Consider the following 12497-nt stretch of genomic DNA (forward strand, 5'->3'; position numbering starts at 1 on the left):
TTCTGGCCTGCAGGGATACATGCAGGCAGAATACTGTATACGTATTCTTAAAAAACACTGTATACATAATAAATAAATCTTAAAAAAAACCTATAGAATGTAAACTTCAAGAGAAGAACCAAGACTCTGATGTCTAGGTAGTATTCATGATCTAAGTAGATGTATCAGTTTTTTTTTCCAGACAAAATCTGGTCTCAAATTCCCAATATCAGCAAGGATGAAAAGGGACCTCTGATCCCCCTGCCTCTACTTCTTAAGCACTGCTATTGCAGGTGTGTGTTACTGTGAAAGCACTCTGCCAACTGAGCTGCATCCCCAGAGGTCGTTTTTGTTCTTTCTTTTTGGAGGCATGGCCTTAAGTAGTTCAGGCCGGCTTTGAACTTGTTATGTAGCTGAGGATAGCTTTGGACTCCTACTTGGACTACCTCTTGAGTGCTGGGACTCCAAGTATGTGAGCTACTATGCCTGGCCAAGTAAGTGTGCCAGGTTTAACAACATGCTACCCAGGAGGGTGTTGATAAAAGGGAAGCTGCAGGGGCAGCTAGGTGCACAGGATTGATTGATTAATTAATTAATAACTGTCTATACCTCCTTTACCGTTTTGCAGTGAACTTGCACCTGCTCTTCGGCAACAACACAAAGGCTTCATAAAGAAACGAAGCAGTTGAAGCTTGCTTTGCCTGAAGGGGTCATTCATTATGAAGACACAGAAGAACCTAGGAAGTCGTGGACAGGAGCACAAATAGGCTTTGGAAAAGGACTAGGCTCAGGGGCAGGACTGAAAAATGTGAATGCTGGGTCCCATGCCTCTGCTCTCCTCCGCTGTCATTTGCTGGAGGCTGGCTTCTCTTCGTGTGCCTGGAGGTCTTCCACTGCAAGTCTCAGGTAAGCAAAGCCACACACTCCTGTTTCTTGAGTCCATTTCCACTTTCTGGGAAAACTTTGCCTATCTCAGCTCAGGTGGATAGCTTACTTTTGATACAGCCAATTATGACAGAAGACTGAGGTTAGCCTTCAGAGAATTACTGGCAGGGGCTGCTGGTGGGGAGGAGGGAGGTTAAAGGTTTCTGCATAAACTGGACGGATAACGCCGCCAAGAGGAGCCACTCCTCCATCCCAGGGAGGGAGCTCTGCAGGGAGCTCCAGTCCATATCCATGGGAGTTGGCATGGAGCTGCCCGCCTCTTCTGAACCCTACAAGCCCTCCCTTTGCAGGAGGCCTGCCTCTGTGACATTTCTCAGTAGGTGACAGTGGCAAAGAGAGCCAATGGGGAATGCCAGACTGCCCCTCCCTCCGGGGAGGGCAGAGCAGGTCTTGTGTCTGTTAACAGCTGTGGAACTGAGGTCACACCATTGCATTGCCTGAAACGAGAGCTCATTCACAATTCAGTTCATGGTCCAAGAAACAAAAATAATATTTAATGAGCAAAAATCTTCTTTGTTTAATTATGGGAAATGTCAAGGTTGAATCCAAGTGCTTTGCTTAAGGTCAAATGCTCAGTGCTATCAAAAAGCATTTAAACCAAAGCTGATGGGCTATTAAAGCCCAGGCTAGTTAAAAATCAGGCACAGTTCCTCAGTGATTTATTTCCCTCTATTGGAAGCAGGAATGATGGAGCTGGAACACTCCACCAGCAGCTTATGCCTTATTCTTCAATGCAGTATTCCTTAGACTGATGATGAATTCCTGGATGAAGTTAACACCCCTTCCAAGGAGTTATCTCCAAGGCCCAGGCTTTCATTTTCCAATTTGCCAACAATTTAAAAAAGGTAATGATCTCTTCCCAGAGCTTCTGATCTAATCAGTGAGGAGCAAGACCTAGGCAGTGTTTCGTTTTTTTTTTTTTGTTTGTTTGTTTGTTTTTAGGCTTCTAAGGGAAGTGTTTCAAATACGTTGTGCAATTGAGAAGTGGGCTAAATGGTTTAGTTAATGAAAATAAATGCCGAGAGTTGAGGCTCCTGGGTCCTGGACTTCCCTCCATATTTTATCCTTTCTCATGGTTTGCACTCACTAAAACATTTATATCAGCTCGGCTGCCTGTGCTTCTTGGAGCCCAGCACTGCCTGCCTTCTAGAGGGGCCTTCGTGAACAAGCTTCACTCGGCACAAACTGGCCATAGCATATCTCCCTTGTCTGTGGAAGTGAATGGAATAGGAGCTCTTCCTGAAACATCCCAGTCCTCACACCACATGGGTTACTGAAGGGCAGTTCTGATGTGTCAAGAGAATTCAGGCTGTGTCTAGGTCTCCTTGGAGAGTCTGAAAAGAAGAGGCCGGTGGATCGCTCCTGCAGTGAGAAATCTTTCTCCTGTTATTTATGCACACAGCCTCACTGCTCTTTCTTTCTTTCTTGTCATACAATAGAAATAATGATCTCGGTACTGGACCCTGTGCTGCGCTAGGACAATTAATCACCCACCAAGTCATTTATTTCCTCTTACTCTCGTCCACCAGGACCATTATCCTGTAGGTAAACAGAGGTGCCTGTAAATCACAGACAGATCGCAAGTCCATGGGAGAATAGTTGATTAAGAGCCCCTATAACTTATAGTTACATAGCACCTCTCATCCCAAAGATCTCCAAGCACCAGATAGACTGATGTATGTGCTGGTACCCAGCCCCTACATATGTCATTTCCTACATCAATGCCCAAGTGTGTATGTATAATGTTTATTGTCTTGTCATTGTTACCCTCCAAACTGCAGTCATGGACTAGACAGGAAGCAAAAAAAAAAAAAAAAAAAAAAAAGGAACTTTTTGCTGCCGTGGATAATCAGCTATCAAGCGGAAAGCCAGCAGCAATAATGGAGTAACTCAGCCACCTTCCCTAGTAAAATTCCTTAGGCTCATGGAATGCTGGACATCTTGGAGAGCGCCGCTTTAAATCTTCTATAGTTGGCAGCAAGCAAGCAGGCTCGGAGGCAGAGTGTGAGCTGTGTCAGGATCGAAGGTTGCCAGCGTCTGTGAGATTGATATTCTAGGAGAGAAGGCAGCAATGATTACCTGCACAGAAGGCCTCGGCACTATTCATGATAGGCCTGCCCCTCAAGCTTTCGCAGCATATGGACTTAGCTGAAAGACAATAAGAAGCAATTTCTATTTATAGTTAGTGCTTATTTCTATTGTTTTATTAGCTGTGTGGCTGATGCTCTAACCATACCGAGTGATTATGGGTGGGGGGAGGCGAGTATTACCCCCCTCCCTTAATTACTGAGGTTGATTTGTGGGGATTTACTTTAGCATATCTTAGTTGACTCTGGTTTTTTTTTTTTTTGCTTGGGGTTTTCTTTCTTTCTTTTTTTTTTTTTTTGAAGGAAAAATAATGATAGTTTGAGCTAAATTATAGGAGTTCCTAACCTCAAATCAGACTCATCTTTATGGCTCTGATATATTTATAAAACCCCAAAATGTTAAATTAAATTGAATTCAATACAAGTTCAATTCAAGCAAAACAACAAAGCCAGTGTGATTCGATTTAACATTAATTTAATGGGAAGAATGATGTTGTTTTGCTGAAACCAAATTACGCCTCAGATGAGTGCCTGATGCAGATTGCTGCCCGACTCCCCGCCTTGGCATGCCTGTGCTACCAGGTGCCATGTGATGACCAGGCTTCTCAGAATTTCTTTCAATTTGAACTGCTGTGGGAAAAATATCTTCATTAGCCATACCATTAACTTATTGGGCCTTAATTTTGGAAAACCTAGTATTTCTGTGTGAAGCCCACATCCCCACCCTGGAGTAAGCAAGGCCCCTGGGATCCTGAAGTACTATTTGATTATGAGAAGCCACAGAATGATGCAGAAGATGACAAAAATCAATTTTAGAACTATGGTCAAAAGGAAAACCCTCAATTAAGGCAGCATCATAAAGTTTTTTAACACACTCCTGGGAGTCTCTGAAACCACAGGCCCCATATTGAAACACATGCTGGAGCTAACTGGATTTAATCTAATAGTGCTTTAAAGATGGAATCAATGGAAATTTCTGAATTAAAAAAGCGGCAAAGCCGGGCGGTGGTGGCGCACGCCTTTAATCCCAGCACTCGGGAGGCAGAGCCAGGCGGATCTCTGTGAGTTCGAGGCCAGCCTGGACTACCAAGTGAGTTCCAGGAAAGGCGCAAAGCTACACAGAGAAACCCTGTCTCGAAAAACCAAAAAAAAAAAAAAAAAAGCGGCAAAATAAGATTTAAAAATAACCGGCTGGTGGTGATGCATGCCTTTAATCCCAGCACTCGGGAGGCAGAGACAGGCAGATCTCTGTGAGTTCGAGACCAGTCTGGTCTACAGAGAGAGATCCAGGACAGCCAGGGCCATTACACGAAGAAACCCTCTCACAAGCTCACCCCTCTAAAAAAAAAAAAAAAAAGATTTAAAAATAACACGACAATAAAATTCACTCCTTCATACCAGAGTGCTGTAGGATGGTCTGTATGTCAAATGTGTTGCTGATTGGTCAATAAATAAATCACTGATTGGTCATTGGCCAGGCAGGAAGTATAGGCGGGACAAGGAGGAGAAAAAACTGGGAAGTGGAAGGCTGAGAGGGAGAGACACTGCCAGCTGCCATGATGAGAAACAGCATGTGAAGATGCCGGTAAGCCACGAGCCATGTGGCAAGGTATAGATTTATAGAAATGGATTAATTTAAGCTGTAAGAACAGTTAGCAAGAAGCCTGCCATGGCCATACAGTTTGTAACCAATATAAGTCTCTGTGTTTACTTGGTTGGGTCTGAGAGGCTGCGGGACTGGCGGGTGACAGAGATTTGTCCTGACTGTGGGCCAGGCAGGAAAACTCTAGCTACACCAGAGTGTAGAATCTTGTAAGCATGTTAGAGACAGTCAAGTCTAAGTGTATCTGTTTGCTCTTTTTCCCTTGTGTGTGTGTTTGTTTTGTGTGTACAATGTATAGTGTATGTATGCGTGATGTATGCTCACATGTGTGTATGGGTACACACACCAGAGCACAGGCAGAGGCCAGAGGAGATCTGCTCTATCACTCTTTGCCTTGTTCTCTTGAGACAGAATTTCTCACTGACCCTTGGCAGCCAGCAAGCCCCAGAGGCGGTCCTGTCTCCACCCCACCGCAGCACTGGATTACAGACACGTAGGCCCCGCCGCCTGATTCAAACACAAGTCCTCACGCTTGCATGACAAGACCCACTGAGTCATCTCTCTGGGCCCTCCTTTCTCCTTTTCTTTTTGATTAGGAAGCGGGCTCCAAATGTGATTTTAGAAGTGTGGCTAATCAGCTGATCAACAGGGAATCGCATTTCCCAGCTTCTCTTGCAGCCTGTGGCCCTGGGATCAGATTCTTACATAGTCAATAGGAGAGAAGTGTTCATCTTCCACACCCTTGCTGAAAAGGTGGCCACTCTCCACCTTCCTCTCTTCCCTTGGGCCTGGTACTGATATGCCAGCCATAGCCATGAAGTAGCACCCAAACAGACCTAGAGGAAGAAAACAGAAGAGAACTGGGCCACATGGTCACCTTATAGAACCAGAACTGTCAATCTGCCTTGGTGAACACTGTTCTGCTTTAACTACAGTACTTTGGGTTTCTGTTAAAACACAGCCTCTTAACTATACTCTAGCTGATACAAAAAGTCCAGTTTTATTTACCCCCAAAATATTTTGGGCTTACTAAATGCCAGGTACCAGAAAAGAAAGAATTTATTTGAGACTGTACCTTAGTTAGTGGTAGAGCAGGTGTCAAACAATTCTGAGTATTCCTGCAACTGGGGAGTGACCTGGAGTGCTTTATTTTTACATGGCTTGGTTGACCCTTGTTTGGATTTTTTTTTTCCTGAAGGGAAAAATAATGATAGTTTGAACCAAATTATAGTGTTCTGAACCCCAAAACAATATTTATTCAGTACCACAAGGCCAGCACTATCCCCTGTGTTTGCAGAGATGTACAGAGACCCTTGCAGCATCTCAACACTCCAGCAACCAGCACGAAGGCAGAGGCAGGGTAGCTAGCTGAAGCCAGTTTTATGCCGTGGAAGAAGAGAAATTGGAGTTGTGTTAGGTTGGTCCACTCTAATGCTCTGAAACAGAGCCTGTGGGATGGAAACAGCAGAGGACAGGGCTGAGCCTAACAGGGTCCTTCCTCCCATCCCTGAGTCATTCCTCACTGCTTCACCTCGCTTTACTTTTGAAGCTACTGCAATGATCAGAGATTGTCTGTCTGTCTGTCTGTCTTTCTCTGCTGTATCTTTGTTTCTTTCTTGTGTATACTTTTCTTGTCCATTTCTTCGAAGAGATGATCTCTCCATGCCTTTTTTATCCACCACTGATTCTCTAGTGACCAGAAAAGTGAGGTGCTCAAAGGCATTGTTGAGTGAATAAAAGAAATAAATGAAAGTCAGGAGAGGACAAGTGATAATGCAGAAAAGGAGACACATCAATCATGAAACCATGAATCACAGCCCAGAGCCGCTAGTCTGGTGGAGTAGAGAAAACTGTATGTTTTCAGTCAAACGAAGAAGTATCGCTGTTTCCCCCTGGAAAGAAGTTATCACTCTGGATACCCTCCCCTCCTGCCACACATTGTCATACACCCTAGACGCTGCCTTAATCATTCTGTGAGATTGTAAAGGAGTACATGAAGCAGGCTACTTGTGAAGGGGAAACGCTTAGGCAAGTATAGTGTGGCCCTGGTGCAGGCACCAAGGCAGATGCTTACTGCTGTAGGAGGAAGGGTCACATCTCAGATAGATTCAGAGTCTGACTTGCTGTGGGATGTTGTGTATGGCAAATGTGTTGCTAATTAGTCAATAAATAAAACACTGATTGGCCATTGGCTAGGCAGGAAGTGTAGGCAGGACAAGGAGGAGAATAAAGCTGGGAAGTGGAAGGCTGAGTCAGAGAGACACTGTCAGCCACCACGATGACAAACAGCATGTGACGATGCCGGTAAGCCACGAGCCATGTGGCAAGGTATAGATTAATGGAAATGGATTCATTTAAGCTGTAAGAACAGTTAGCAAGAAGCCTGCCATGGCCATACAGTTTGTAACCAATATAAGTCTCTGGGTTTACTTGGTCGGGTCTGAGCGGCTGTGGGACTGGCGGGTGTCAGAGATTTGTCCTGACTGTGGGCCAGGCAGGAAAACTTAAGCTACAAATGGCGTCCAACGTGGTGGCAAGAGTTTCCACCTAAAAACTGAGAAAAAAGATTCTAAAACGGAGCTAAAAACAGTTCCTAATTGTCTCTCTCAAATGAGCGGCAGCTGCCAGTTTGAGCTACTTGTGGGTTCCTAGCTCAACCTGCAGTATGGCGGGAATGAGACCTCTGCAAGTGGCACATTAAGCTGCTTGGTGGATTTAGACTTTGCTAGTACAAACAAAAAAAAAGAGGTTTCTGGACTATACGCAGCTTGGCTAAAAGCATAGACCCATGATAGCTCCCAGAGCTGGTGGAAAAGGTAACACCGCCATGTTGGGAAGCTGAGGTGGGCAGAGCCAGCAGCCACAGCTGCTGCAGTTTAAGGCAATAGATTCACAATAAGACAGATTCAGATGTAATAGTTTACAATGTGTATAAAAGAAAAGTAGGCTTGAAAGAGACAAAAAAGATGATATATAGAGTTATAGAAACAAATACATAGTTTAAAAAATAAAGTCTTTAAAGAGACAGTAAAGGTAGTATAAAAAATAAGCCACGTAAAAATGGATATTACACAGAGAATCTGCATTGTGTTGTCTTTGGGACTTTTAACTGCAGAAAAACATTTGATTGTTAAAGCTGTTGAGTTATGCCAAAATGTATATTTTAAAGGTACCTTGACTTCAAAATTTGAATATAAGGATATGTTGCTTTGGAAAGGAGACTCTCCTTTTATTCCCACAGAAAGCCAGAGGCTATGGATTTGTTCCAGATTAAGATACATCAGGTTTGACCAGCCAAGACCCCCTGAAAGTTCTCTAATGACACCATGGCCCAGATGATCCAACATCCAGAACTGTTTCAAGGCAACTGGCTCAGACGATACACCCTCATGGACTACTCCATGATCCTAAAATTTTCTTTATTTCCCCATAAGATACAGCGCCCCCCCTCGAGCAGGAAGTAGTAAGAGAAGCTACGCCCAAATTCCCAAATTATATGTAATTTTACTTTGTTAAGGTTAAAACCTTCCTTTTTGAAAAAAAAAAGCGGGGGGGGGGGGGAAGTGCTGTGGGATGTTGTGTATGGCAAATGTGTTGCTAATTAGTCAATAAATAAAACACTGATTGGCCATTGGCTAGGCAGGAAGTGTAGGCGGGACAAGGAGGAGAATAAAGCTGGGAAGTGGAAGGCTGAGTCAGAGAGACACTGCCAGCCGCCACGATGACAAACAGCATGTGACGATGCCGGTAAGCCACGAGCCATGTGGCAAGGTATAGATTAATGGAAATGGATTAATTTAAGCTGTAAGAACAGTTAGCAAGAAGCCTGCCATGGCCATACAGTTTGTAACCAATATAAGTCTCTGTGTTTACTTGGTCGGGTTTGAGCGGCTGTGGGACTGGCAGGTGAGAGAGATTTGTCCTGACTGTGGGCCAGGCAGGAAAACTTAAGCTACACTGACTCCTCCTTTTCAGAGAACTCATTCAAGGAGTGCAGCATTCCTTTCCAAAGGCAGAGCCTCAGTGATCTCCCACTTCCCACTAGGCCTCACTCTTAAACACTCCACACCCCACAGCATGGCCATTCCATGGGCCAAAGCTCTTGACTCTTGAACTTTTAGAAGTAAAGAACAAATAGCACACAAAGAATGCTCCACTGCAGGGCTGTAATGATCATGCCTCCCCATAGTGTCTGTAAACCATGGCTGAGTCTGTGCTGTATCCATCCTCTCCAGAGTCTCTGTAACCATGGCTGAGTCTGTTCTGTATCCATACTCCCCAGAGTCTCTGTAAACCATGGCTGAGTCTGTGCTGTATCCACACTCCCCAGAGTATCTGTAACCATGGCTGAGTCTATGCTGTATCCACACTCTCCAGAGTCTCTGTAAACCATGGCTTTGTCTGTGTTGTATCCACACTCTCCAGAGTCTCTGTAACCATGGCTGAGTCTATGCTGTATCCACACTCTCCAGAGTCTTTGTAACCATGGCTGAGTCTATGCTGTATCCACTCTCCAGAGTCTCTGTAACCATGGCTGAGTCTGTTCTGTATCCATAGTCCCCAGAGTCTCTGTAACCATGGCTGAGTCTATGCTGTATCCACACTCCCCAGAGTCTCTGTAAACCATGGCTGAGTCTATGCTGTATCCATAGTCTCCAGAGTCTCTGTAAACCATGGCTTTGTCTGTGCTGTATCCACACTCTCCAGAGTCTCTGTAACCATGGCTGAGTCTATGCTGTATCCACACTCTCCAGAGTCTTTGTAACCATGGCTGAGTCTATGCTTTATCCACTCTCCAGAGTCTCTGTAACCATGGCTGAGTCTATGCTGTATCCACACTCCCCAGAGTCTTTGTAACCATGGCTGAGTCTATACTGTATCCACTCTCCAGAGTCTCTGTAACCATGGCTGAGTCTATGCTGTATCCACACTCCCCAGAGTCTCTGTAAACCATGGCTGAGTCTGTGCTGTATCCATACTTCCTGGAGTCCCTCGATGCCCACACGATGACAGCAGGGATACTGAGGCAGACCTCTCCGAGGGTTGGGGTCTCTTCTGACAGACAGTTTTGGCTGGAGAGCTTTGAAGAGCCTGCCCAGGTTGTGTGCTGATCTCTGGCTCTTTGAGCTTTTCTTCCTCCTCTCTGTCACTGGGAGCAGATTGGTGGTGGCAGTCTGGTGGCTCTCTCAGTCACCAGATGCCTTCCTTGTGTTCTCTGATAGGTGTTTTCCCCTTCTTAAGTCATTGCGTACTTAATCTCATGTTGGCATCTGATCCTCAGAGGACTTTGGGTGGAAGGGCCTGGCTGAGCCCAGGCGCTCACTATTCCGTTTCCAGTCTAGTGCTTGCTCTCCTAGAGCCCCAGCACACTGGCCCTCCATCCCTAGATCTAGACCGAATTTGAAAATGCAAACAGAAAAGTGGGAGAATAAGGCAGATGCTATTTATTATTCCTTATTATAGGTACTGTCACTAAGAGAAGTAAACAGCAACAGGGCAGGATGCTGAAGAGGAAAAGGCAAGCAGGAAAAAAAATCTTTTGAGTTCAGGGTCTTCCTGGTCTTGAGGATAGACATCAGCTTTGATACACAGCCTGCACACTTACTGAATTTTTGATAGCAGAAGACAGAGATGGGTAAATTCAAGCAGATGGCGGCCACCCTTGGAAGCAGTCACTTCAGCACACGGTTTTTTTGTTCCGTTTAATTACAGAGTGGGAGGTAATTGGACCGAGCATGTCAAAAACTAGATGTCACTGTATGCCTTGAAGAATGACAGCAGATACGAAGGTTTGTTCCTGAGCGATGGAGTCCCACAGTTCTGGCCTGCCGTGTCCTCTGGAGTACTCAGAGCCTGGCAGGACACAGCTAACTCTCTCATCTATTAACATGACATGATTTAATTAATTTGTAACATAGAAACTGATATTAGTTGTGCCTTGTTACTGACACATGATCCCAAAAATGCAGTGGCTTAAAGCATCGAGGTTTTTTCCTTCTTCTTTTTTTAAATTTCTGTTTCTATGGGTTGGGAACAACTAATTTACCTGTCTTCTGGGTCAAGGTCTTTTATAGACCATTATCAAGACATCATATGGGTTTCTATCCTCTCCAGACTCAGCTCAGAGATAGCTATTAACAAACTGCTTACCTTGTAAACAAGGGACTTGAGCTAGAATCCTAGCACTTACGTTACAGCAAAACAAACAAACAAACAAGCAAACCCTGGCATGGTGAGACACGGCTTACCGTCCCACTGATGAGGAGCAGGGATAGGCAGATCTCCGGGGCTTGCTGCCCAGGCAGCCTAGGCTCCTTGGCAAGTTCTAGGCCAGGGCAATTCGAGAGTTTACCTTCAAGAAAAGGTGGATAGTGCCTAAGGAATGACACCAAAGGTCATCCTCTGCCTCCACATATATGTATGCATACCCAAATATACATGTGTACCTATACATACACAAACATGAACACACACACACACACACACACACACACACACACACACACACACACACACAGAGCCCCCAGCTGGGGAAGGGTCATTTCCTCTTGTGCTGAAGGCCTCAGTTTCCTGATGACTTTGGTAGGAGTCTGTCTGCATTCAGCCTTTCCTGGGGTGACTCACAGTAGGTGGCACCGGAGTTCACCAGAGGGAGCAAGTGAGTGAGCCCCCCGGAGAGAAGACTAACCTTTTCTTTCTTAAGATGCTTCTGTCCGAGATTTTACCACAGCAACAAAAACGAAGTGAAGACAGTGGCTCATAAATGACAGAATTTATCTCTTATCATTCTGGAGGCTGCGGAGTCTGTCTTAGACACTTTTCTATCGCTGTGAAGGGCACCTGGACCAAGGCAACTTATAAAGGAAAGCATTTAGTTGGGGGCTTGCTTACGGTTTCAGGAGGCGAGTCTGTGACCATCGAGGTGGGAGCGTGGGAGCAGGCAGTTAGGCATGTCACTGAAGCAGTGACCGTGGGCTTACAACTGATCCACAGGCAGCAGACAGAGAGCGTGAGACCCTGGGTACGGGTGGACTTTTGAAACCTCAAAGCTCATCTCCCAGAGTTACACCTCCCCAAGACCACACTTCCTGACCCTTCCCCAAACACTTTCACAGCTAGGGACCACACATTCAAATATATGAGCCGAGGAGGGCCATTTTCATTGAAACCATTACAGAGCCCAAGATCAAGATGGTGGAAGATTCCTTGTCCGGTGAGGCCCTCTCTCCAGCTTCATAGACAGTTCCTCCATGCTGTGTCCTCAGAAGGACAAGGAGTCTCTCCAGGCTCTTTTGCAAGGACATTTACTCCATTAATGAAGGCACTGGCTACCTGACTCCACCACCTCTTAAAGATTCACATTCTAATGACGTCACCATCATCTGGGTGAAATTTTCAACATATGAGTGCAGGGGGCATAAACACCCTATCCTAACAGCTTTTCCATGGACCCAGCACCCTTCACTTCATGCCTTCTTCCTTAGAAGCCAGTTCCATGGCACAGTCCACATTCAATGTACGGGGATCACACAAAAGTGTGAGTGCCAAGAGGAAAAGGCCCCTTGGCACCATTTCAGAGGCTGCTATGATACAAAACCAAAACAAAACCCAACAAAGCCCAGGAGCATAAATGAATGTGTAATAGTCAAAAGTGGAAGGAAGAATGACTTGGAATGAGAAAATAAAACCACTCTTTAAAAGGGATGAGCCTTCCCAGGGTTTTATTTACGTGACTGGTTAAGCTTTGAGATATGCCTGACAAGCCTCTCCACCCAACTTCTGAAAAGTATCAAGGCATCCCGAGCATTGCACATAGAAACATCTGCTTTTTCCCTTATCTCAAAAGTTCATATGAACTTTGCAGTCTAGGTTATAATATACAC

At 45.1% G+C, this 12497-nt stretch overlaps 1 protein-coding gene across 3 annotated transcripts in view; it reads left to right on the top strand.

Annotated features, from left to right (window-relative positions):
- The first annotated feature begins 610 nt into the window (after window positions 1-610).
- Window positions 611-12497, top strand: part of Pamr1 (peptidase domain containing associated with muscle regeneration 1) — a 152786-nt gene continuing 140899 nt past the window's right edge. For all 3 annotated transcript variants that reach the window (XM_052724105.1, XM_052724103.1, XM_052724107.1), the window contains exon 1: window positions 611-885. Coding sequence is in view for 2 of the 3 variants with exons in the window: in XM_052724103.1 (XP_052580063.1) it covers window positions 792-885 (94 nt within the window). In the remaining variant the exon portion in view is untranslated. The remainder of the gene's footprint in view (window positions 886-12497) is intronic.

Source organism: Peromyscus californicus, unplaced genomic scaffold, assembly GCF_007827085.1.
Source record: "Peromyscus californicus insignis strain IS unplaced genomic scaffold, ASM782708v3 Scaffold_7__1_contigs__length_154581171, whole genome shotgun sequence".
In the NCBI taxonomy this organism is placed as follows: Eukaryota; Metazoa; Chordata; class Mammalia; order Rodentia; family Cricetidae; genus Peromyscus; species Peromyscus californicus.